General features: G+C 39.1%; 1 protein-coding gene across 1 annotated transcript; it reads left to right on the top strand.

Annotated features, from left to right (window-relative positions):
- Positions 1-5099: 5099 nt before the first annotated feature.
- wnt9b (wingless-type MMTV integration site family, member 9B) lies at positions 5100-12605 on the top strand. Its single transcript, XM_027161062.2, has 4 exons — positions 5100-5270; positions 6168-6421; positions 9175-9440; positions 11153-12605. The coding sequence occupies exons 1-4, from the start codon at positions 5188-5190 to the stop codon at positions 11621-11623; spliced, it is 1074 nt and encodes a 357-aa protein (XP_027016863.1). The 5' UTR covers positions 5100-5187; the 3' UTR covers positions 11624-12605.
- The last annotated feature ends 14468 nt before the right edge of the window (positions 12606-27073 follow it).

The following is a 27073-nucleotide window of genomic DNA, read 5'->3' as shown; positions in this document are numbered from 1 at the left end:
GCTGCTATAACATAAGTAATAACAGAAGCTAACAGTCAGTGTCTTACAATCAGTCCAGAACATTAACTCTATTAACATATGAGTTGTATGACATATATCAATCTATATGATATATATGTAATTCATATTGTTTCTATATAAGTGGAATAAAACACATAAATGAAACATGCTATTACAGCAAAAATCACCTATAAACATATAAATGTCAGCATTGATTGTGCCCTGTATTCGGCCACGTCGTTGTATTTTTTCATATTAAAGCATGCCTCCAAGTATTTTCTCCTGATAAAATGCTAAAACTTTGCATTGTTGTGATGCTTCAGGATTGATAAGTTCTCTGTAAGATATCGTATAAACATGCCATTAATCTATATAGTACTTGCTTCTAAAAAAATTTTTAGCCGCTTCTCCAAGTCTGAACATGGTAAAGAATGTTTTGCAATGTTCTAAATAAGCATAGCTTGAAATATTAAACTTTTCCTAACTGTTTTTCACTTTTTTCCCCTTTTCCCTAAGCCTATACCTTAGCAGTTAGCAATGCTAGCTAATGTATAGTTCAGACACAGAAAAGATAAAACAGTACCAGATTTCACCACTAGACGTCAGTATGATTGTAATATTAATCAGTTTTTATTCTGTTAGTATTCATCGGATAGTAAATGACTCTCATTACATCAGAGTCGGTGTGGTGTGCTGACTGACTGCTCGGCGTTATAGGAAATGTTCTGACGCTTGTGATAGAACAGAAGTAGAGAAAAAAGAAAGAAAGCAAGAAAAAAAAGCGATTCCAGAACACGTTCAATTAACTTATAACGAGAACGAACGTCATTACGTCACATCTACGTCACAACTAATCGTGTGACCATGTGTTATGCCCAATACGTTGCCATGGCACCAAATTACAATACACCAGCTTGCAGAAATAAATATTATTATTATTATTATTATTATTATTATTATTATTATTATTATTATTATTATTATTATTTGTTTTAGTTATAGGTACAAGCTGGGTTTTAAAGCCGTTTGTCACCCTTCAAAGGATCATGTTGTGTTATATATCATTTTATATCATATCTTATATTCTCTATATGAGTCACTGAGTACTGATTGAAGCACTTAACACATTCAGGACCAACACATCATGAAAGAAAAAGGACAATTTCATGTCCTAAACTACATTAAGCCTGTTTTGTTTTTATTTTTTTTATTTTTTATTTTTTTACTTCATATTTAATCCCATCCTCGTCGCTAATCGTTTGGGGCAAGTCGTGGCCTGATGGTTAGAGAGTCTGACTCGTAATCCTAAAGTTGTGGGTTCAAGTCTCGGGCCGCCCACGACTGAGGTGCCCTTGAGCAAGGCACCAAACCCCCCAACTGCTCCCCGGGCGCTGCAGCATAAATGGCTGCCCACTGCTCCGGGTGTGTGTTCACGGTGTGTGTGTTCACTGCTGTGTGTGTTCGCACTTTGGATGGGTCAAATGCAGAGAACGAATTCTGAGTATGGGTCACCGTACTTAGCCGTGTGTCACGTCACTTCACTTTTAAAAAGAATCAGTTTTGGATAAGATGCCTCAACTGTAAGAGAAATTACAGGCTAATTTTATTGAATTTAATTAAAAAAAAAACTTCAAAACTCTGAATTTCACATGATGTCACTATTAAAAAAAATGTTTCAACAAGCCAGTAAATTTGAAACCACTACTATGACTACTACTAAAGTCATGTCAAATGTTTGACAATCAAAAATGACTCAAAACTGTAAACACATACAAATGAAGATTCAGGGTGCGCTTGAAAGTTCCTTAGAATGTTCTGCATCCGGTCCAAAATGTGGTCACGTGGTCATCCCAAAATACTTCATTACACTTATACCTCAGCATCGTGCTAAAACTACCAATGTTTTATGTTTTGGGAAGTTAAACCCTGGTCTTTCCTTCGCCAGCCTCATACATATTTCTCTGTCATGAAGTTAATTTGACAAAAAAATAAATAATATTAGCATGTCATGTGATTGAGACGCTATACTAAGGTCACTGCCTGGAATTAACAAAAATGTATTGACAGTAAAAATTCCACCAAATCACTAGTAATGTAAGTTTTTATAAATTTAGCTGTTGTTTTTTGAAAGGAATCAGCACCTTTTGACCAATCAGAATCAAGCATTTAACAGTTCTATATCATCTAAGCAAATAAAGATGAAGTCTTAAAGCCTCAGCTCTACTCCAGGAGTTAGTAAGTCACCCTCTTTTTTTTATGGTACTAGCAGGAAGGGCACCTGACACACCTCCAGATATGCCGGCTAGAGCCACGAACAAAGAGTGTGACATCATCCTGGAAATGCGAAGTCCAGCTGGTCAGACTCACAGGGACAGAGAACTGAGATAAGGCGAGATCCCAGTTATGATCAGACCACCAATCGTGTGAGGTGATGACAGGGGTGAAGTAACAGCATCAAATGTGCTGTGTCTTAATGATACACAGGAAATGAGAATGGAGCCACGGATTCTAAACATGGTGCTCGAATACATGAGATGTCTCTGTTAGAAATGTGTTGCCTTAAAAAACAACCAGCAGAGCCGTCTATGTTTAGCAGACTAATGACTAATCAAAACTTCCAGAATGCTTCTAATAATTCTAATAATTTTAAATATATTTTTGAAAGTATATCTATTTAATAAAGAACAAATACAAATATGTACATATTTTTTCATCATTCACTTTGTATCAGTTTTTTAACAGTATGTTTTTTACTGTGAGAAAGTCTTCAGTTGGAAGGAATTTACATATTTACATTTTTTGTGTATCATGTGATTTTTATTGGCTTATAAACTTTAAAAGAAATAAAAAAGCTGGTGAGGGATCGTCTGTTTGTCGCTGCTATCACATAAGTAATAACAGAAGCTAACAGTCAGTGATTTACAAATGGTCTAGGACATATGAGATGGATGATATATATCAATCTATATGATATATATGTAATTCATATTATTTGATATAAGTGGAATAAAACACATAAATAAAACATGCTATTACAGCAAAAATAACCAACATATAAATGTCAGCAGTAATTGTGCCCTGTATTCGGCCACGTCGTTGTATTTTTTCATATTAAAGCATGCCTCCAAGTATTTTCTCCTGATAAAATGCTAAAACTTTGCATTGTTGTGATGCTTCAGGATTGATAAGTTCTCTATAAGATACCGTATGAACATGCCATTAAACAATATTCTGAAGTACTTGCTTCTAAATTTTTTTGCTTGCTTCTCCAAGTCTGAAGAAGTCTGAACATAAGATAGACTCACTTTCCCAGTTTAAATGTAGATTAAAAACTCATCTCTTTAGTCAGGCATAAACATAATACATCCCATAATATTGTGCACTATTATATCAGACTTGCAAATATTATGAACAGCAGATATGTAAATCCCTCTCCACAGCTTCTCTCTTTCTACCCATCCCGAGGCATCCAGAAATTGTACCAGCTCTGATCGTCTTCCGTGCGATGAAGATTTTGGACCACTGAGACAAGGCCGACCCAACGAATCCTGAGGCATCTAGAGATCTATCAGCTACACTTAGACTCTGCTATACTAAAAAGTGACTCCATGTGATCTTTTGCATGTATTTTTATAATCACACCCTCCAGTGTCACCCATATGAGGATGAGGTTCCCCTTTGAGTCCGGTTCCTCTCAAGGTTTCTTCCTTTACCATCTAAGGGAGTTTTTCCTTGCCACTGCTGCCTGAGTCATCTCAGACTTGCTCACTGGGGATAAATACATACTGTACACATTGTGAACTAAATCTATTTAATATTAATATTGAATTTTGTATTCTATTAATCTTTATATTATTCTTTATAATAACCTTTTGTTCTATGTGTATGTTCTGTAAAGCTGCTTTGAGACAATGTCAATTGTAAAAAGCGCTATACAAAAACTTGAATTGAATTGACTTGAATTGAATTGAACATGGTAAAGAATGTTTTGCAATTTTCTAAAATAACATTGCTTGAAATATTAAACTTTTCATAACTGTTTTTCACTTTTTCCCCTTTGCTCTTAACCCTAGAGCCTAAGGATGCCCAGAAAGTCTATACCTTATCACCCGAAGGTTCCAGCTAATAAATGTTTTAGCAACTACAGCACGAAGAGTGTGGACCATCTGGGGTCACTGACTGGACCAGACCCTGAATATCAGTACAAAATGAGCAACAACATCTAATTACATTAATTGACTCGTTATTCTTATCGATTAAATGTTTCTTGAAAACAAATCAGGTGTAGCTCTCTGATGTTGGTGTTTGTGAATACACTAATATCTTCATTCCTCATCAGGTAAACTCACCTTTGGAAGGGCAGCAATTTCTGAAAATGGCAGGGATCCAATCAGTAAGAAGCTTTGCTTTATCAGCGTTGCCAGATTGGCTTTAACTCCCTCAAAGCACGGCATTTTTTTAAAGAAAAACTGAAGTATCTTCAGTAGGTTTACACGATATATAATACCACACCAATATCAATCGATCTTTTAATAACTCTGTTTCATTAGCACATTGCCAAATACAAATATTGATCATATTGTAGTCTGGTCATTTGAATTGTATATTGGTATAATTGTTGATATACCACATCTTTAAAATAATTGAAGGGACATAATTGAACCTTCTTGCCATGGTGCTACCCTCACGCATACACCTATTTCAACATTTAGTACGTATCTATGACATGTCAGGACAATTATGTACCTTGAGTCACGTCCAAAACTACACTATAGTCCACGTCTCCAGTTAAACTGATATATATATAAAAGACAGAAACAATATACGCATCATTTCGGGTCCAATTCCGTGAAGAGAAAAGTTTTGTGTTTTGTACCTTTAGTACATGATATGTCTATTTTATTTACAAAAGTACTTGTGGTCCGTCTATGACAAGAAAAATACAATCTGGTGTGTTCATTTATGGGATTGTGGTTGGTTTCCAGTTCGGCACGCACTAAATCTGGCAACCATGCGAACTAAACCGCATCTTTTTTCATCCCACCTATTTCGCCCGGGGTGGGGGTGGCGGGGGGTGGGTTGGTGTCCACATCTGCCCCTTTAAGAGGTCGCGGGTTCAGTGCCGGGGGATTTTTCCTTTTCTCCGCGGCAACGCAGCGCGATGAGGAGCAGCGCCGAGGCGAAGCCATGCGCGCCGGGACCGCCTGCCTGCTGCGACTCTCCGCGCTCTGCATCATCCTGCACTCCCACGCAGCAGCAGCTTACTTTGGGTCAGAAGCTTTTTCTTTACGTTTTATTCTCTATGCAATGAAACCCACGATACCCGTTCATTTGTTTTGCCGTTTGGGAAGTTTTCAAAGCAGAACATAGTGTTTGTCTTTGGTTCGAAAAAATGTTTTTATAATGTTATATTTGTATGCCAAATTTGTTCTGTAAAGTAAACTATATGTTGGGATATATTTGGCAATGTTTAGGAGTTGGTCGCGACGACTGATGATGGTTCTGTTGTGCGTAATTACGCACAACATTTATAATTATTGCTTCTGGTTCATTACAATTCCTCTAGAAAATCTGATCGAAAAATCTAAATGAACATGTTATTATTATTATTATTATTATTATTATTATTATTATTATTATTATTATTATTATTATTATTTCTACACCACCTTGAGTTACTTTACACCTTGTCGTGACCTTCCCAGTGCTTTAAAACTGCAGTTTGTGGGGAAAATAATTTATTCTAAATAGGCTGTTGCCAGATTTTTGAAAGAATCACAAACTGTTGAAACCAAAAATGTTGATGTGAAGTCGTTACTTCTAAACTACAGACATTAGAGTTTTACACTTTGATGATATTAGACTATGAGACAGATTAGGCACCGTAGCTACATACAGTAGAGAATATTCTGGATGCATTTTATAACACAGTGACCACGTAACTATAACCTTAGTGTCTATTCAAATGCACGTATTCAAATGAAAGTTGCATTCAAAGCACGCTCGGTGATAGACTTGTTGGTAAAGCATTCAAATAGCTTACAGACTGCAGCCTATACAGTATGTCTTGATGACTGTACAAATGTAATTTACTGGATGTATAGATGTATTATAAGGACAGTTTGTCTTGCATTAATGTATAAAGAAGGTTGTAATTAATTTTCTAGGCTCACGGGCCAGGAGCCCTTGGCTTTTTTGTCGAGCCCATACAGCGACGAGTCCGCAGGTGGAAAAGCGCACATGAAGCAGTGCGAGCAAATGACGCTGACGCGCCGCCAGAAGCGCGCATGCCGCCGAGAACCGGGGATGGCGGAGACGCTGCGCGAGTCAGTGCGCCTCAGCCAGATGGAGTGCCGCTACCAGTTTCGCAATGAGCGCTGGAACTGCAGCATGGATGGCAGGGGAAGCCTCCTGAAGCGAGGTACAGTAGGGCTTTAAGAGGCGGATCATACTAGAAATTAAACTACAATGAAGGACGCTGCGCCTGGAGTTCATGACCAATCATAACCCCATAACCATAATCTCCATTTTTTCATCAAGTTTCACATGCTACATTTACAACAATTAGCAGACAACCTTATCCAGAGTGACTTACGTTTTTATTTAAAAAAAAAAATACAACTGAGGGTCCACAGTGGCAGCCTTGTGGCTATGAGATTCAAACCCATGACCACCTGATTAGTACTCCAACACCTTAACCCCTAAGCTTCCACATACTCTTAGAAATAAAGCTACACAAGCTGCACTATCCTTTGTACATTTAAAGCTTTACTTTTTGCTCAGTTATATATCTTAAGTCATGTTAAAGGTACATTATATCCATATCTCCAGATGTATGTAGATCTTTAAATGACAGATTGTGAGTATTTATTTTAAAAACTCCAATTATTAACCTTATGTGGTTTACACTATATCTACATTACCAGGTAATAGATACACATTAAACGTATAGAGGTTAAGAGTACAATCCCAAAGGCAAAGAAAGGTACTGTTTTGTTTTGGTGGTGCCATTAAGGGTGCGTCTTTTGTAGTATTTGTAGCATCTATTTGTATATATTTGCATTTATTACCTGGGAAGGTGCACAAGCTGTACCTTTAATTAGCGTTTAAAAGTAAAGCGACAAAGTACAGGTGCACCAATTTTTTAATTTTCTGAAGGTCACAGAGAGATTTTATATAAACTATAATAAAATCAATCCTAATAAAAGAAAAAAAATCTTTATTTTGTAAATGTTTCCGGGTCTAAAAGACATATCTTTTCTAAATCCAGAGACAATCTTCATTACCATTTGGTACAAAAGATGTACCGTTTGGTACTGTTGTTTCTGGAGAGTGCACATTAGCCAAAAAAAAAAAAATATGAATGACTTAAATCCATGTAAACCCACTGACTTGTCATTTTCCTGTACATTCAACCTGACTGACAAGAATGTTAGTTTTTTTTTTTCCCACTTCATCATTTCATCCAGCTCATTACAATATCACTAACTCTTTCATGATCACTTGGAAAATGGAAGCCATACGTACATCTCCATTAAAATGAGCTTTTGTTCCTGGGAGATGATTTTTATTGTCAGATATGACACATAAACTCTTCAGTCTATTGACGCACTGTTGATTTTGGATTAGCAAGCTGTCGTGTGATACTTGTAAAACATAAAAGGCATGCTGAGCTCTATAAAGCATGCTGAGTTGATCTTTAGTGGACTTGTTAGCTTTGGCGCATGTACCATCATGCAACATCAACCCCTGTTTAAAGCCTTTAGTGTTCAGTGATGGCTTTGATACAGCAGTGGTGTGAAATCTGTAAATCTGTGATCCCATTATAGTGCTGAATTCACACCTACACACTGCTCGCATCAAGCGTTCGTTTGTGTCTCGTATAAACACTGGTGTGAATTCAACAATGGATACTTTGATGTGTGGTTGGACTTTTACCACAGCAGTGTTTTCAAAGAGTGCATTGTGGGCCAAAGCAACAATGCAGAAAATCTCCCCAGACCATCATAAGGTATCTTATAACACAATAACATGTACTGATGTGTTTCATAAATGTGTTATTAACAATTATGGTACATTTTTCCATCACTGATTTGCTTTTTGAAAAATGTTAGCCAAGTCCACCCTTCAGTCATACAGTCTGAATGTAGGGGACACATAAATATTGCCTCTTTCTGATTTAAACTATTAATGTTGTTGTATATAGTGTTGTTGTGCTGTGTTTACTACATATAATATGTACAAAGCCCAGTTTGTGATGCAGACCTCTAACACACTTAACAGCTGCTTGAACTTGGGTCGGCCTCAAAATCCTGATGTTTCTAGGGGGAATATCTTTAAAACGTTAGCATTTTAAAAGCTTGCTATTTTAAGGAGGACGTGTGTTGGTCACCAGGATGGGAATGTGAGATCCATCTGCAGGTCTGCATGGTAATTACGGGCTCCAGGGGAAATGTGGCGGGGCCTTTTGCGAGGCCTGTTTTGCTATTTTTAACTACAGTGAGAGCACCCGGTTCCGTAAGGAAAAGGGTGGCTGACTTTCATCTGAGGAAAGAAAAAAAATTGTAGTCAAAATAGCAATTAATTGGATCAAAATACGGCCATAAGCTCGGCTCTGGGCTCGACAAATAAGTCAGTTAAAAAGTCACACTAGATGAATAGGTCAGATATTCAGATTTCTGTTTGGATGGATAGATAGATAGATAGATAGATAGATAGATAGATAGATAGATAGATAGATAGATAGATAGATAGATAGATAGATAGATAGATTACTGCATAGATAGATAGATAGATAGATAGATAGATAGATAGATAGATAGATAGATAGATAGATAGATAGATAGATAGATTACTGCATAGATAGATAGATAGATAGATAGATAGATAGATAGATAGATAGATAGATAGATAGATAGATAGATAGATAGATAGATAGATAGATAGATAGATTACTGCATAGATAGATAGATAGATAGATAGATAGATAGATAGATAGATAGATAGATAGATAGATAGATAGATAGATAGATAGATAGATTACTGCATAGATAGATAGATAGATAGATAGATAGATAGATAGATAGATAGATAGATAGATAGATAGATAGATAGATAGATAGATCTGTAAAATATAATATATTTTATATAATATCTGACCAATTTTCTTAACAGCTTTTAAGGAGACGGCCTTCCTCCTGGCGGTGTCCTCAGCAGCTCTGTCACACACTCTGGCCAAAGCGTGCAGTTCAGGCCGTATGGAGCGCTGCACATGTGATGATACTCCGGGTCTGCAACAGCGTGAAGCCTGGCAGTGGGGAGTGTGTGGAGACAACCTGAAGTACAGCACCAGGTTCCTCAAGAAGTTCCTGGGCCAGAAACGGGTTAGCAAGGACCTGCGGGCTCAGGTTGACGCACATAACATAAACGCTGGCATCCGGGTGAGAAACATCACTCCTTTTACATACAAACGCTTGTCATTTTTTCTGACATTATTGTAGTGCGCTGTTGCGGCTAAATTGTTGTTGTTACACCTAATTTCCAAAATCCGATGATCAGAAGGTGATTTAGACATTAGTTCCAGCTCAAATACAAATGATACAAATACAACGTTTATATCATCATTATACATATATTATATAATTCATTCACAGGGACTTAGATGGTTTGTCATCAGCATAATCCCAGGCTAATTATAAGTAGATTAAAAAAAACAAAGTTGAAAAGTTCTGAAAGTTCTCAGGAGAAGCTGGTGAGGGAACTGAATTTCACCATTACTATAACATAAGCCATATCAGGACCAACATTAAATGTAACTATAAAGAGTTAAAGGAATTATGTTTATTAATAAACAACACACCAAATGTTTTATTCTTTATGTTTTAGTCCCAAAAGCGCCAAGATTCCAGTCTAATCCTGGACAAAGAGAATTTGTTGATTTCTAACTAACTAAACCAGCAAACTGGACTAGAATAGAATGTCTACAGTATAAAGCGTCTCTCCAGCTTTCCCTCTCATAGATAAGTCACTTTCTTGATTTGGTGGGATGCGACCCTTCTTGACAGCTCACAGTTTTTGCCTGAGGTGAGGCAGATAGATAGGCAGTTACTGTTTGGCCGTCTGGAGCCAGGTGTTGCTTCCTCTGGCCTAGGCTTGCTGTGGGGGCCCCATAAAATTAGAGGGTTGCCATGTAGATGATTATACCGGGAAGAAGCGTGTATAATATATGACCATTTTTTTCCTGCATGCCATGTGTGTTTTACGTGGCCACACTGGAGATGTCCATAAATTCTTACTGTAGATAAGCAGCCTCAGGGCTGCAGAGAGAAAGAGTGACACCATGAGAGAAGATAACCTTTGTATATCTCAGATTTCCCTGACTTAACACTCAGAGCCAAAAACAAACTAGTTGCCTAAATGCTTGTTGTTCTGCCCTCCCATCCCATCCACTCTCCTCCCCTCCCCTCTCCTCTGTTGCTCTTTCTATCTGTCCATCTCACTGTATCTCAAAGAGAGTTAGTGAGAGATGAGAGAGAGGGGAAAACATGGGCCTCAGGGGACTTCATACCTGTGCTGGGTGGAATAATGTGTGTCCCCCTGTCTCTCTTCACATATTGCCCCTGGGTCTCACCTTCACCCCCGACCCACTGGAGATTTGACCTCTTCCTGCCCTTTTGTCTCATTCTTTGTGAAATTCTTGACTAGATCTTGCTGGATTATCAGTCCATCCGATGAAAAGAGGTTGCTCTTGTCGTCCATGATTTTTAATTTTATTTGAAGAACAAAAGAATATAAATTTTTACAAATTGTAACTGGGGATAAAAAAGACACTGTGCCGTTTTATAGTGTCTCTTCAGCCAGTCCAGATTGAGAGCAAGGGAAGGAGGAGGTAAAGAGATGAGGTGCTCCTGCATCCATCATCTCTACTACACGTAATGCTCAGGTCTTAGCAGGCCCACAACATCCCAGAATACACACAGACTCATAAGATACTTACACAAACCGAAATATACCCTGCAGGAAAATAACTCTGTCAGCATAAGAGGTTAAGATAAGATCTTTGCTAATGAATCAGTCTCATCTGGCTGTCAGGTTTTTTTCTGTATTTCCTCATATCACTCAAATGCTAATTTATGTTCTGTGTTTCTTACAGGCTGTAAAAAATGGGCTGGTAACGACCTGCAAGTGTCACGGCGTCTCCGGCTCGTGTGCAGTGCGGACATGCTGGAAGCAGCTCTCACCGTTTTACGTGACTGGCCAGCTGCTGAAGTATCGATATGACACGGCCGTGCGTGTCCTCAGTGTCACCAATGCGGCTACCGGCGACACCGAGCTGGCCGGGCCGGCACGACGGGGTGATACGACTCCCCGGCCTCACCCCTCTGAGCTGGTGTTCCTAGAAGACTCGCCTAGCTTCTGCCGCCCGTCTCGGTACTCGCCCGGAACGGCTGGCCGCTCGTGCGCCAAGGACACGAGCTGCAGCAGCCTTTGCTGTGGACGTGGCTATAACACAGCGCTGCGTCTCGTCACACTGTCCTGCAACTGCCAGGTACGGTGGTGCTGCCACGTCGAGTGCCAGACCTGTGTCCGCGAAGAGGAGGTCTACACATGCAAGAAGCATTAAGATAAACAGAAAGAGAGGGAAGAGAAAATGTGCTCCAAATGGCTCCAGAGGCTCAATATTCCTCTCAGACATGTGAGGGCAAAGATGGACAAGACCCCCTGAGGCATAGCTGTCCGAAATAGGAGTTGTGCTCCTGCTGTCATGGAAGAGAAAGGAACATTGTGGAAATTCCACCACTTTAACCCCCTAAGGTTGCTCCAAGCAAGAAAAGAGTCACTGATTGAAATCTTAACATGACTGATTCTTTTTATACGCACTGAATTCCAAATTTACATTTCTGAGAACTCCATCAATTTGTATGACTCAGCTGGAGCAGAACTGGAAGATATGTCAAACTTTATGAGAAGAACGATCCATACAGTCATTTACCTGTCTATCTGTACGTTAGTCTGTCTGCCTGTCTGTCTTCCTGCCTGCGTAAAAAAAAAAAAAAAAAAAAAAAACAAAGGCTGAAATATTATGCTGATTTTATGAAGCACTTAAATTTGTCATGTGATTATCGCATTGTGTTTGGTAAACAGAAAATATATCTAAATGTTAATTCAAATGCATTTCGATCTAGCACAACACGAGTGCAAAGCAAAGTCACCAGAAACACCGGAAGCTAGAAAGCTGACAGAATTATGCAACATATTATATTAGACTGTCATTATAATCGTCATCATTTGGCAAAACCATTATTTTTGTTTTTAAGTGTTAAGAAATCTTATAATAAGAACCCCTAAAAGCTCCAGTATGTTAACAGTGTGTGGTCAAGATTTCCAACAGCTGTGTAAGATTTGTGAAACATCTGCTCTCTTATTGTAGTGTCTTTAGACTGCACTTTGCCATCAAGGACAAATCAGGACCGCATTCCCAGAACAAAGATCACCCCCATCATGTTCCCTTCATAAAGCCTACTTCTGCGTCCTCTGAGGCTCTTTCATGTCTGCGAAGTCTTTGAAAAGGCTCATTTCACCCCCCCTCCCACCCTTATTATTTTCTCTATTACCAATCAGAGGAAATCACAGCTCTTAATCTCTCGAAGCTCTGCGTTTCAATTGGTCCGAAGGTCACACAAGGGCAAGCTGTAAGTCGTACGGCTTTAGCGCGAGCATACTGTCGATTATAGTCATTCGTGTGTGGTTAAATATTATCAAACGGAAAGCTGGAATCTGTGAGAGAGTTTGTGCTTATTTGTGCAATATGTGTATGCATATATGTGTGTGTGTTATGAGAGCGTGTGTGAGCGCGGGTGTGAGTGCACAGGAAGAGAACTTCAGTAAAATTGGCCACATCAATCAAGCCGAGGAAAGTTTCTAGCGTCTAGTTCATATATATATATATATATATATATATATATATATATATATATATATATATATATATATATATATATATATATAAGTAACTAAATCAATTGCAGACATGTTTTAATTATTTTTTATTTATTTTCTTCATGTATTATCCACACTGAATGCCGAACCGATCCCAAAAGGATAAAAAAAATCAGCCATTTGTTTCATCCTAACCATATTTTCTGTAAATATTAGACTCGAAAGATGCAATATGGGCGTTTCGAGCGTATCTTCAAGTGAGCTCATGTTTAAATGGAGTTAGACAGATACACCCATTGAGGGAGAAGATGCAAATTGCTCCAAACCATTGCGGAAGCAGAGGAAAGTCCAATCCAATCGATGCCCTATATGTGTGTGTGTGTGTGTGTGTGTGTGTGTGTGTGTGTGTGTGTGTGTATGCTGAAATGTAAAATGCATACAGTGTTTATATAATCATGCGTTGAGTAGCTGTAGGTTTACATTCATCTGGTTTCATCAGTATAATATTTTACTTTGCATAAGGCACATTTTCTCCCGGGGGCCTTTTTTTTCTACCTCACATGCTTTTTGGGGAAATTGTATATTTAAAAAGAAGAACGTATATTCAGATCTGAGTAGATATTTAAAACAAGAGCTTTATTATTATTATTATTATTATTATTATTATTATTATTATTATTATTATTATTATTATTATTATTATTATTATTATTATTATTATTATCCTAATATGCAAAACCTTTGGACTAGTATATAGACATTTTAAAAAACATTTTATGACCTATGTCTGTATTTAAAAATTATAATAAATACTTTAAAAATGTATGATGTTAACTTGTGTATAGACTGGTTTATTTTATATATATACACAGTATATGGCTCTGTCTCTGTGGTTGAACACCTGTGTGAAGCTCCCCACGTGAGCGGTTATAGGTAAATGAGAGCTCATGGTTTTGCAGCCCACTGAAGATGACATCATCCAGATCATTCCTGGATCCCTATCATCAGTGTTCTTCAGTAACACTTCAACTTTTACACTTTCATACATTTTTTACTAAGTAATTATGCAAGTCATTAGCATACAGTATATTACATGAAGAACATTAAGCAATAAGAGAATATGAGTTAGATAATGATGAAAAAAAAAGATGAGTTAGAAAAGAAATAAAAGTCATCAAAAAATAGTCCCATGCACAAAAAAGAAAACATCTTTAGGTTTTAGCAATAAACAGATACAGATGCAGATGATTAGATGTTTTAAAAATGTATTAAAAACATTTATCATAATTATTATCTGCAATCTGTCTAAAGATATAAACTTGGGTTTAATGCTTTTAATGCTATAAAGCAACATCTGAGCTTAAAGATGAACTTACGAATCAGTCCAAAAACTCTGGGTTGATCCACGCTCTGTAAAATAAAGGTTCCTGGAAGAAAGAATAAGGGTTTGGCACAGAAATGCCACAGAAGATCCATTTTCTGTTCTGAAGAACCTTTCACTTTATGGTTCTTTAAAAGAACCTCTTTTTATGCCGTAAATAACATTTTATAGTCAAAAGCATCTTTTTCCACTGCAGAGAACCTTTAGTGAGGGGGGGCATGGTGGCTCAGTGGCTTAGTGGTTAGCACGTTCGCCTCGCACCTCCAGGGTCGGGGGTTCGATTCCCGCCTCCGCCTTGTGTGTGTGGAGTTTGCATGTTCTCCCTGTGCCTCGGGGGTTTCCTCCGAGTACTCCGGTTTCCTCCCCTGGTCCAAAGACATGCATGGTAGGTTGACTGGCATCTCAGCAAAATTGTCCGTAGTGTGTGAGTGAATGAGAGTGTGTGTGCGCCCAGCGATGGGTTGGCACTCCGTCCAGGGTGTATCCTGCTTCGATGCCCGATGACGCCTGAGATAGGCACAGGCTCCCCGTGACCCGAGAAGTTCGGATAAGCGGGAGAAAATGAGTGAGTGAGCGAGAGAGAACCTTTAGTGCAATGGAAATGTTCCATGGATGTTAGAGGATCTTCACAGCACCAAACACCCTGACAAATAACCATTAAATAACCTGTTACAGGTCACCAATTACCAATTCCTATCATTATATATGAAACTAAAAGCAATATGTTAAGAAATAACATGTGCCGAAGAGGTTTGTTTATTAGAGACACACCAAACACTGGGAGGACACGTACGCTTATGATCAACATGCTTCGTTTTTTTAAATTGCAGGAAAGAGCAAATGCTCAGTGACACGTGAACAAAGGCTTGGCAATTTCATTCAATGTTATTGCCAAAAAGTAGTACAGTCCTCTGACAGGAAAACAGAACAGATAATGTAACTTCTCCATGTGAAATTCGAGACAGGCATTAATTATGGCTTTGTACAGACCTTTATACAGAAACACACACACACACACACACACACACACACACACACACACACACACACACACACACAATCATGCATTACCCAAATCTTCAGTCTAATTTTGGCCGATTAGACATCCCAGTCTGGATTATAGTAGGATGAAAGGAAGCTGTGTTTTATTGAATATTTAAGTAAAGAGAAGATGACCTGACCTCTAAATGGTTCTTGACCTCTCTTTAGCATTTCTCTTTTATCCAGATTTCAACCAGACAAACTTTTAAGGATTATACAGTATATATTGCCCTTTTTCCACCGAGGCAGTTTGAGTGCTGGTTCGGAGCCTAATTTAGAACCAGTTCATTCTGTTTCGACAGCCAAAGCACCGGCTCTGAACCAGGAAAAGTGGTTCTTAAGTAGCACCAAAACGTTGCTGGTCTACACTCAAGAACTGCTTGTGTCAGGAGCTGTGGGCGGGGCTGTGGTCGGGGCTACTGTTAGCGCATTTGATAATGTACCTAAAGTTTACTAATGTTTAATACACTTTTACTTTACCGCGATATGATACATTATCAGCACACATGATAGTAGGTAGCTACATGCTAAGGCTGACTTTTTTCTGTGTTAATGATAAAATAACATTATGTACTTTATCGATTACAACCTCCGTTTATACAGATTACACGGAGATGCTCGTACACGTTTTATTCGCCGAGTTTGGATGCCAATGTAGGTTCTCAAAGCCATGAGCATTAACAGTAAAGCAACATCCGCCATTGTTGTTGTGTTTGTGTTTGCCGCTGCTGCGCTAACGTTGCTGTCAGTCTCGGCTCTGTGACGCTCTCTAGCCGATGGAAAGGCAAACCGATTCTTAGAAGGTTCGCCAGTGGAACCAACTTTGAACCAGCACCAGCACTAGCTCTGAACCAGCACTCGGTTCTTTTTGGTGGAAAAGAAGCAACAATGTGTGTAAACTAAGCTGTTAACATTCTCCATAACGTCTTAATAAAAGTAACCTAAATAAGACCTGAATGTTCCTTAACATCTTTAAATAACTTTAAATGATGTTTAACGAATGAAGGGAAATCAGATCGTAGATCGACGCATGCGAAGGATCGTGTTTAACACATTCACAGATTTATTGCAAGCTGCCATGACAGCCATACCACTAAACCCAAAACACACACACACACACACACACACACACACACACACACACACACACACACAAACACAGTGCATCAAAGTGCGTAATATATGAGCGTGTGTATTCACCATCGCTGTTTGATGTGTGTGACGGTAATAACATGATGTCCTTTCTCTCTCTCTCTCTTTTTGGTAAAGATGTAATGACTATAATAGACTTGTGCTATTACCCACTCTCGCTGCCGGGGCACCTCCACAGAGCCGACCCTCAGAATCACTGTTTATCAGCACTTATCTTTATTAAAAAGGAATGATCAAGAGACAAAAGGAGGGATAGATAGAGTGTAGGAGACCAAGTGGAACAGATTTAATGTGTACAGGACAACAAGCCTCATCTTACGCTTGCTTTGAGGATCAAGGTGATTTAGTGTGGAACTTTAAATATGTGTTCTTGTTTTAAAACCACCCCACACACACACACACACACACACACACACACACACACACACACACACACACACACACACACACACACACACACACACACACACACACACACACATACACACACACACACACACACACACACACACCGATAAGCACAGAGACAGACACATACTTCAACAGAGGAATTTTTTACCCTTAGGGTATTTAAACAAAGAGAGACAGAATACTTCATAGAATGAGCAGACGATGGACAGTTATCATTTATGTTACATATTTAATGAGATTAAAGTTAAAGTTTTGTACAGTGCTTTGAATGAAAGACATTGCGGTAAAGTGTGAGCTGCAACGATGAACTCCCCGAGGCGTCATGAGAACCAAACATCACCTGGATCCAGAAGTCGAAATTGAACACGAAGTATACAGAAGTATAAAATCAAACATTACAGTGTTTTGTATGTTCAGGATAAGTAGAAGGAGAATAAGAGTCCTAGGATGAGGATTTACGATTACAGCAGCTGTGCTTATCTATAGAACAAAGCATGAGACTGTGAAATTGTACGTTAGGAAGCGTAAACCTTTAACGTATCCGTGTAAGAACATCTACAGCAGCAGACGCTGAGTCACTGTTTGACATCCCGAACACAGAAACCAGAGATTTAATGAAGCAGAGAGATCATTGGCCTACAGCAAACCTCTCAAACTTCACTTCAAATATTTCCCCCCACAGTTAGTTAGAGAAGTGTAATCAAACGATTCAAATATTAAGCACATTAGGCAAATATGTAACGTATTTGTTTATTAAAGCTGTGGGCTTTTTATTTTATCTTCCGGCGGCAAAAGGTTTGAACCATTCGTACGTATCACGTTAACAACTGTATTTTGCATCAGTTCCGCTATTTTTATTAAACCTTCAATTTACTTTTCTTTTGAAACCTTTCCATGAATAACCTCAAGGATGTTTGGTGCAACCCTGGTGCTATAACATTACTATAAAGCTCTATACACTCTATCTCTCTGGTATCACCTCTCTAGTACAACTGGTTAAAAATAACCCTTTAATTATGAATGGATTTTTAGAGAAAGCTTCTTTGAGAATGTGTTTATTGTGAAATGTATCAGCGGCACGATATATGACAGATATGATGCTTATCCTATCGGTGCATAAGCTTTTAATGTTGGAAATGTGACGCTTTACGTACACAAATCGTAATTATCATAAAGTGCTACATTCAAATTATGGTAGTAGAATCAAAACTGAGAATTTGAACCCTCTCACTCACTACCGCTTATGGAGTGCCAACCCATCACAGGGCACACACACACTCTCATTCACTCACACACACTACGGACAATTTTCCAGAGATGCCAATCAACCTACCATGCATGTCTTTGGACCGGGGGAAACATTGTACACAAGGTGTGTCACACAAGGAATCGAACCCCGACCCTGGAGGTGTGAGGTGTGAGGCAAACGTACTAACGACTAAGCCACCATGCCCCCCGGAGAATTTGAACCCAAATTACCATAAAATGTCACAGTATAGCAACAAACACAGGACAAAAGCAGTAGATTGTACAGTATATATATATATATATATACTAAATTATGTATAAGTATATATATATAAATTATAATAACTCATATAATCACTCTTTACAACCGTGTTGAGCAAAAAAGCATCTCAGTGTACATCGATATTTGATGTGGATGAGCTGAAACAGCAGATTTCATCCCAATCCAGCTCATCCGCCCCAAGCTTAGGTGTTTTGTGCACACTGAGATGACTTACTGTGTCCTTTACTGTGCTCACTCAATATTTGTTGATTTTTGTGCCTTTTATGTGAGTGAAAATCCCTGGAGATATTTCTGAAATCCTCAAACCAGCTTGTCTATTACCTATAACCATGGCATTGCCACAGAGACCAGGTATTCTTCTTTATTCTGGTGTGTGATGTGAACTGAAACTCTTCTGTACGACTGTATGCATTACCTTGCTGTCACATGATTGGCTGCATCAATATCCAAGTGTATTGGTGTTCCTAAAAAAATGGACAATGTTTATATAGATACTTGATGAGATTAGAATAGATATTAAAGTCCTCTGACCATCTACAAATAAACAACAGTACAAAACTGTGTTCTCCAAAGCCTTTAAATTAAACAGCCCACAACACGACAAGACACGACGTTCCATAGCCGCTATCATGTTATTAAAATAGGAAAAAAACATATTGTAGAACTGATTAAGTTTACATTACAATAAGATGTATTAAAGAGTCATATCGATGAGAGGTTTATGACTTGCATTCATTCAATCTATTCAGACTTCTACTTACTGTAGCACTGTAGGGATTTCGAATAAAAACCTACACCTAAAGTATTAGGATCTAGAAAAAACTATGAAGACAAGACAATAAACTGGTCAGATTTTCCTGGAAATGCTGTTTTTCTTTATATGTGTTGAGGCGTGTGTGTGTGTGTGTGTGTGTGTGTGTGTGTGTGTGTGTGTGTGTGTGTGTGTGTGTGTGTGTGTGTGTGTGTGTATGTGTGTGTTTGTCCAGAGGTCAGTGCAGTGCAACGCAGGCTGCCACAGAGCTACTTTAATAACGAATAGTAAAGCCTTCATTTCCCCAAAACCGAGCATCCACAGAGAACGTAGTCCACTTCTCACGCACACATCCCAAAGACAGAGGCCCCCACCAGGGAAATCTGTGTGTGTGTGTGTGTGTGTGTGTTTGTGTGTGTGTGTGTGTGTGTGTGTGTGTGTGTGTGTGTGTGTGTGTGTGTGTGTGTGTGTGTGTGTGTGTGTGTGTGTGTGTGTGGTGACAACTCCAGTTTGTTTTCTCACTGGAGAAAAAGATAAATCCGTTACTCCCTCAGGACGAGACACTTTATCTGCCATCTTTAGACTAACGAACAGGAAACACACACACAAACTCACACACTGAGAGAGAGAGAGAGAGAGAGAGAGAGAGAGAGAGAGAGAGAGAGAGAGAGAGAGAGAGAGAGAGAGAGAAATGCCTAATGCCAAATAATAGTACTTCACCCCCCTGTTGAAACCACCGATAGTTACACTAGTAGACATTAAAAGCACTAAAAAGCAAATGCACAACCACAAATGAGTCACACAGGATTACGCCTCTGTCTTTAAAGGGGCCGAGAGCTGAGGTCAGCGGGTCACTTGCATTTTCATAAATATTACTTCCTGTTGCTTAGCAAAAAGTCCTTTATATGTAGTGAGTTACATATTTTTAGGTAGACTGTAGGTTTATACATCACCGATTGGTACACATAGATGTTTAGCGTAGCAAGGCGGCTAGTACGCGGCTGCCTCGAGCGAATCCTTGTTAATATGAAATGCGAACCTGATAGCAAAGCTCAGTGGAACTGTGATGAGAAAGAAGGAGAAGGGAGAAGGATATAAGTGTGTGTAAGAGAGAGAGATGGAGGTAGAGAAATATTAAATCTGAAACGAACTAGCGTTGTTGCTCAAAAACACCCAGAGCCTGGAGCCTATAAGCGCCTCCATGTCTCTGTCCGTCCGTCCCATCATTCCTCCACCTTCACATTCTTCTGCTCCACTCTTCCTTTGTTCTCTTCATACCTTTGTCCTCCTTTCTCTCTCTTCATCCTTTATCGCTGACACGCTCCTTCTTCCATATCCTTTCATTTTGCCTTTCATACCGCTCTTCATCCTTTTATCCTTTTATCCTCTTCATAACCAGACCCTTACTGTGTACATACTTGTGTCCTTACAAAGTACCTTCTCGGTTATGGTGAAACTCACAACAACAATCCATTGTGAAAAAAAGATTTGAAGTAATTGAATAGTTCAAGTGAGAGTAATTAAGGAAGCTGAATAAATAGGTAAGCTTCAGTGGAAAGATGAGAAAAGACGTTATGTTCCGTACAAAAGAAAGCAAGTGTACTTGATTAGACATTGAATATATAGGTATACAGTTAAGATGCAGTTTATTCGGAACATTTATCCGGTCAGCCAATCAGGTGGAAGTAATGCATGGTGTGCAAACATGCGGCTACAGGTTAAGATCTTCAGTTAATGTTTTTCAGAAAATCTGTGATTTTCAAACATGACGGACTCCAGAGTTTAAACAGTTCGATGAGTATAACAAAAACCATCCAGCGGGGCGGTTCTGCAGGCGGAAACGGCTTGTTGATGAGCGCGATCCGAGGCCAGACCGGATCGAGCTGACTGGAAGCAGAAAAGGATCTCAGAATTTTTTCACCAGAGATTTTTTTTTTTTCATTCTCCTAATTCAATCCTCAACAATCATAGATCACATACAATATCCTAAATAGCATGTCTTATTCGAGATGTCTGGACTCTTCATTATGTTCGATCATATCCTCATCTGATTCCTGTTACACACACACACACACACGCACATGCGCGCACACACACACACACACACACACACACACACACACATTCAAACTCACACACAATCTAGGGTTAAGTCTTTCAGAAATCCCATTTTGGTGCCTGAGAGCTGGGAAAGTGGTGAGGGAGGATTTCCCATCAGCATATCCACAGCACTGCTACAGAAACACCTGGAGGCCTGAAGCATAAACGCATCAGCACAGCAAAACACACTCACCCCACGCACACACTATCTGGAGCTACAGGGCAACAAACCAGTTCAGTGCCATCTGCTGGACAATAATACACACTGCAACACTGTGCTCGGTGACTAATAACACAAAATAAGCTCAATGGTGAAAAAATCTTAATGACATAAAGGTAAATATATAATATTAACTTCTGTCTATTATTAACACACACACACGCGCGTGCACACACGAACACACACACACACACACACACACACACACACACACACACACACACACACACACACACACACACACACACACACAAAGTTCTCACTTCTTTCGTGACCTCCATTAGCAGTGAAAGCAAGACTTTCCCAGATCAACAAGCTGCAAAGGAGATAAGAAAAGATACTGGCTGGAGCTCACTGTTCCCTTCACACACACACACACACACACACACACACACACACACACACACACACACACACACACACACACACACACACACACACACACACACACACACACACACACACACACACACACACACATTTTCACATGCATATACACACTCTGTATCCAACCTCTCCACAGTATTCAGTTTAAACACTGTTTACTATTTATTATTTATTATATTATCGTAATAATATCGTTGTAAGCTGTATTTATTACAGCTTACAACTTTTACTGTTTTGCTTTAATACATCTATTCCTTATTTACATGAACAAGCACCATGTCACAGCTCTGTACAACCCTGAACAGATCTGTAGGATTTCAAGGGAAAGAAATTAAATTATTCATTCACTCACTCATTTTCTACCGCTTATCCAAACTTCTCGGGTCACGGGGAGCCTGTGCCTATCTCAGGCATCATCGGGCATCGAGGCAGGATACACCCTGGACGGAGTGCCAACCCATCGTAGGACACACACACACTCTCATTCACTCACGCAATCACACACCACGGACAATTTTCCAGAGATGCCAATCAACCTACCATGCATGTCTTTGGACCAGGGGGAGGAAACTGGAGCACTCGGAAGAGAGAGAGAGAGAGAGAGAGAGAGAGAGAGAGAGAGAGAGAGAGAGAGAGAGAGAGAGAGAGAGAGAGAGAGAGAGGGAGAAAGAAAGAGAGAGAGAGAGCGTTGGGAGACAAGATCGCTCATCTAGTATCATATCATCCAGTGATACTGCAGGGCCAAAGGTGTCCCTTCTCACAGGTGGTATAGCCACAGGGCACCGTGTGTGTTTATATGTGTTGCTGGCAGCTGCATGAGCCTCATCTTTAGAAAGATAGAACAAAATAGCATGAGAGAAATATACATTCATTCCTGGTTTAGTTCCTGGAGGAACTAAAACGTTGCAGTACTCTCCTGAACGAGAAGCAAGTAGTTCCTGGACCAGTTCCTGTTTTGTGTTTCCACTATAATTTATCACACTCTAGAAGTGACTTCCGTTTTCATGCAATAAAAACAACACATTTATGCAACAAAAAAAATCAAAAATCAAATAAACGAAGACTTTTTATTGAAAATGTAATTAACCAGTATGTGATTTCACGTATTAAGTCCATCTCTGTCTCTGCATGCCACAAGAAAAGTGTACAAAATACATTTCAGGGACTTTTTTAGTAAATGTAAAAAAAAGTAAATGCTCAGCTTTGTCAGACAGGTTGCACTACTTCAGATATAAAACAAGCTTTTAGATGCTACAGTTATTTTGGGTTTTTTTTTGTATTTTTGCTCATTCTTTGAAACTTCCTCAAAGCTTCTGGCCAATCAAAGTGTAGTGTACTTATTCTGAACTGAACTGATTCATGGAACTACATTCAAGTGAACTAAAATGATACCTGGAACACCAGTCCACTTGTTAGACAGTATTTTCCTGATCCCAAGTGAGAAGTTAAACATTTCTATATCTGAGGAAGATGGGATAAATACACCTAATTACACAAACCACACACACTTGCACACACAATGCAAATATGCAATAAGGGGAAAAAATAGTTTGCAGAACATTTACTGAAACAGTTACATTCAGAGGGGGGCACGGTGGCTTAGTGGTTCTCCCCGTGCCGCGGGGGTTTCCTCCGGGTACTCCGGTTTCCTCCCCCGGTCCAAAGACATGCATGGTAGCTTGATTGGCATCTCTGGAAAAATTGTCCGTAATGTGTGAGTGAATGAGAGTGTGTGTGTGCCGTGCGATGGGTTGGCACTCCATCCAAGGTGTATCCTGCCTTGATGCCCGATGACGTCTGAGATAGGCACAGGCTCCCCGTGACCCGAGAAGTTCGGATAAGTGGTAAAAAATGAATGAATGAATGAGTTACATTCAGAATTTTTGCCCATAGCTGTGAGGCGACCAGTTTGGTCTGAAGGAAGAATCACAGCAGCGTTTACCTGTAAAAAATCAAACCGTGAACAATTAAAGTGTATGTTATTGATTACTATTTTATAGTAACAATCTGTATGTGTTGCCTTTTCCAAGAAACAAAGCAGAGGGATTGTGGATATTACTTGAGATCAGAAAAACACACTGGATAAAAGTGCTTCTGGATATTATAGTCATATAGGTGGATGAGCAGAATTGTTCAGAATGTTCCTCAAAACTGCTACTGTACCATCCTCACTACCTTTATGACTTCCTGATTATCCAGAACATATTACTGTACAGTGCATTACAGTGCAGCTTCCACAACATTTTCCCGATCACCTGCCTGAAAGGAAAAACTGCATCTTTGTATAACGTGCAAAAACACACAGTGCTAAGTGAGAGCTGAAATTTTCCATTTTATTTGAATGTTTTGCTATCCACATTGTTTACAATGGATTTTTTGGGTCAACCGGGTCATTCCATACATGTTTAACACACCTGGACAGCATCTCCTCCCTCTGGTACTCAGGTGTTTGTGTATATGATAGGAGAGGTCTGAAAGATGCCTTGTCGCTGGAGGAAAGGCAGAAAAGGTCGACCCATGTAACCTCAGACTGAGGGAAGGAAAAAAAAGCACCAACATAACACATGTCACTCAGGCTTAAGAAGCCTTCAACAGATTTTATGACAGGTCAGACATGGAGTATATAAGCCAGGCAGTAAGCTAAGCACCATTGTTTGTCAAGTTCTCCTTTTAATATTTGTCTTGGGTTCATTTTACACCTGTATACCAAATTATTTTTGATAATACACTCCCGTCTCCGTCGTGACGCATTGTTTCTGGCCTCGGGGAGTATTATGACACAGAGGATGGAGATGGAGATGGTGGGAGAGCAAGAAGCAGCATGAATGAAATCAGGGCTGGAGGGCAGGGAAGGAGCAGTGTCAGAGAAGCAGTCGACAAGCATCAACAATCAACTAACATTTTCAAGAAACCTCTATACAAAGCTGTCTGTCTAAAATGTTGCTGCAAAGATACACAATAAATATATCACATACAGAACACACGTGTAGCACATACGCAGGACATCATTCCCGGCCTTATGACACACTGAGACACACACCGATGATTTTAGAGCACTCCTGGCGGTCAGTGAGAAATAAAGCAGGATGGAGAGCAAGGCCACTTTATTTATTTATTTATTTATTTATTGGTATCTTGTGTTTTACGAAAAGTTGTTATTCTAAAAACATTCCCGAGATCTATGCCCAATCTTCTGACATTCATACATTCAACATTATATAATGTTTGATTTTATGCATCTGATAAGTGAGGAATAAAACACTTTTGTCATAGAAAAATGATTAATGATGCAAAATTGAGTCCTTTTCAAGTAACAGCACATTGTGTAAAAGTTTTAATCCTCTTACACTACAGTGATTTGCCAACACAATTTTTCATTCATTCATCCAAACTTCCGGGTCACGGGGAGCTTGTGCCTATCTCAGGCGTCATCGGGCATCGAGGCAGGATACACCCTGTAGGGAGTGCCAACCCATCGCAAGGCACACACCCTCTCATTCACTCCAACCCCACACCGGACAATTTTCCAGAGATGCCAGTCAACCTACCATGCATGTCTTTTGACCGGGGGAGGAAACCGGAGTACCCGGAGGAAACCCCCGAGGCACGGGGAGAACATGCAAACTCCACACACAAGGTGGAGTTGGGAATCGAACCCCCAACCCTGGAGGTGTGAGGCAAACGTGCTAGTCTCTTCTAATAAACCAAAAAAAGACATGACTGTTATGGAAAAATCTGAGACTGTTACTGTCAAAAAATGCTACATAAATATCTCCTAGCTGAAAAATTCACCTAACAAAATAAGCAGATTCTACATTATTTGTTATTCACCTGAACCATTGCTTGTTTAGGATTGTATCTTTGCTCTTTGTATATGTCTGCTTTGCCATTCTCATCAATAAACATGCAGTTACATTCAAAACCGCGGTCTATACTGACATATAGAAGTTAAGAGAGCACCTGGTGCTTTAATGGCACAAAACATATCCAAGAAACAACTTCTTCTGAAGGCCTAACTAAAACTATCTCCCAAAAATGCTCCGTTTTACCAGAGGGCAAAAATACCAACAGCCTCTTAATAAAGAGAAATCGATGTCTTTCATTCTTTATGTCATGTCAGAAATTCAGACAAGCAGGTCAACAATCAGACTGTCAGCTAGACGTTCCATCTCTCTCTCTCTCTCTCTCTCTCTCTCTCTCTCTCTCTCTCTCTCTCTCTCTCTCTCTCTCTCTCTTTCTCTCTCTCTCTCTCTCGTGCTCTCTCACTCTCTCTCTTTCCATTCTACGTTTGATGTTTGATTTCACCACTGAAGTGCGTGACTTGGGGCAAGAACGACAGCCTGCTGCTTCGATACAGAACTGCGGAAATGTGTGCAATTAGTTAAAGACAAGTTGAGTGTGGGAGTTGACAAAATTTAGCCCGGAGATTCTGTGTCATTATTCTTTCCTGTCATTGAAGTCAACACTTTGGATTCTAGGTGCCAATTTTGTTCATGAAGAAAAATAACAATTGATTTTTTAAAGAGTACAACTGATGGGTGATTCAGCCTACCGAGAGAGTGATGTGCTCGTTAATAATGTTGTTAGATATGTATGGAATTTTAGACATCACATAGTCATACGTGGTGGTAATGTAAAGGCAAATAAGACTAATGGATTGCTGATGTCTGGTTTATTTCAAGTACAGCTCATAGATCATTTCCAAATAATATTTCATGGTGAAAAATTAAGTTTAAACAAGCTTAAATATGGAAAATTGTGGATATGACCTATTGTATCTTTCATTGTACTACCACTACTATTTCTAAAACAACTGCTACTCCCATTATTATTATTATTATTATTATTATTATTATTATTATTATTATTATTATTATTATTATTATTATTATTATTATTAATAGTAGAAGTATCAACATTGTGTTTATATTATTATATTAAATGTTCATGCTAAATGTGTTCACCTAAGATACTTACTTTTACAAATATATATGTATTAAATATATTTATATAAAGCATTTAATTGCATTAATCTGAATTAATCTGTATATCAGAATCGGAATCAGAAAGAGTTTTATTGCCAAGTACGATTGCGCATACAAGGAATTTGTTTTAGTGTCATACGCTTCCAATACACAGAGATAACAACACAACGATGAG

The sequence above is a fragment of the Tachysurus fulvidraco genome, chromosome 15 (assembly GCF_022655615.1).
Source record: "Tachysurus fulvidraco isolate hzauxx_2018 chromosome 15, HZAU_PFXX_2.0, whole genome shotgun sequence".
In the NCBI taxonomy this organism is placed as follows: Eukaryota; Metazoa; Chordata; class Actinopteri; order Siluriformes; family Bagridae; genus Tachysurus; species Tachysurus fulvidraco.
This window is presented reverse-complemented; position numbering and strand designations above follow the sequence as displayed.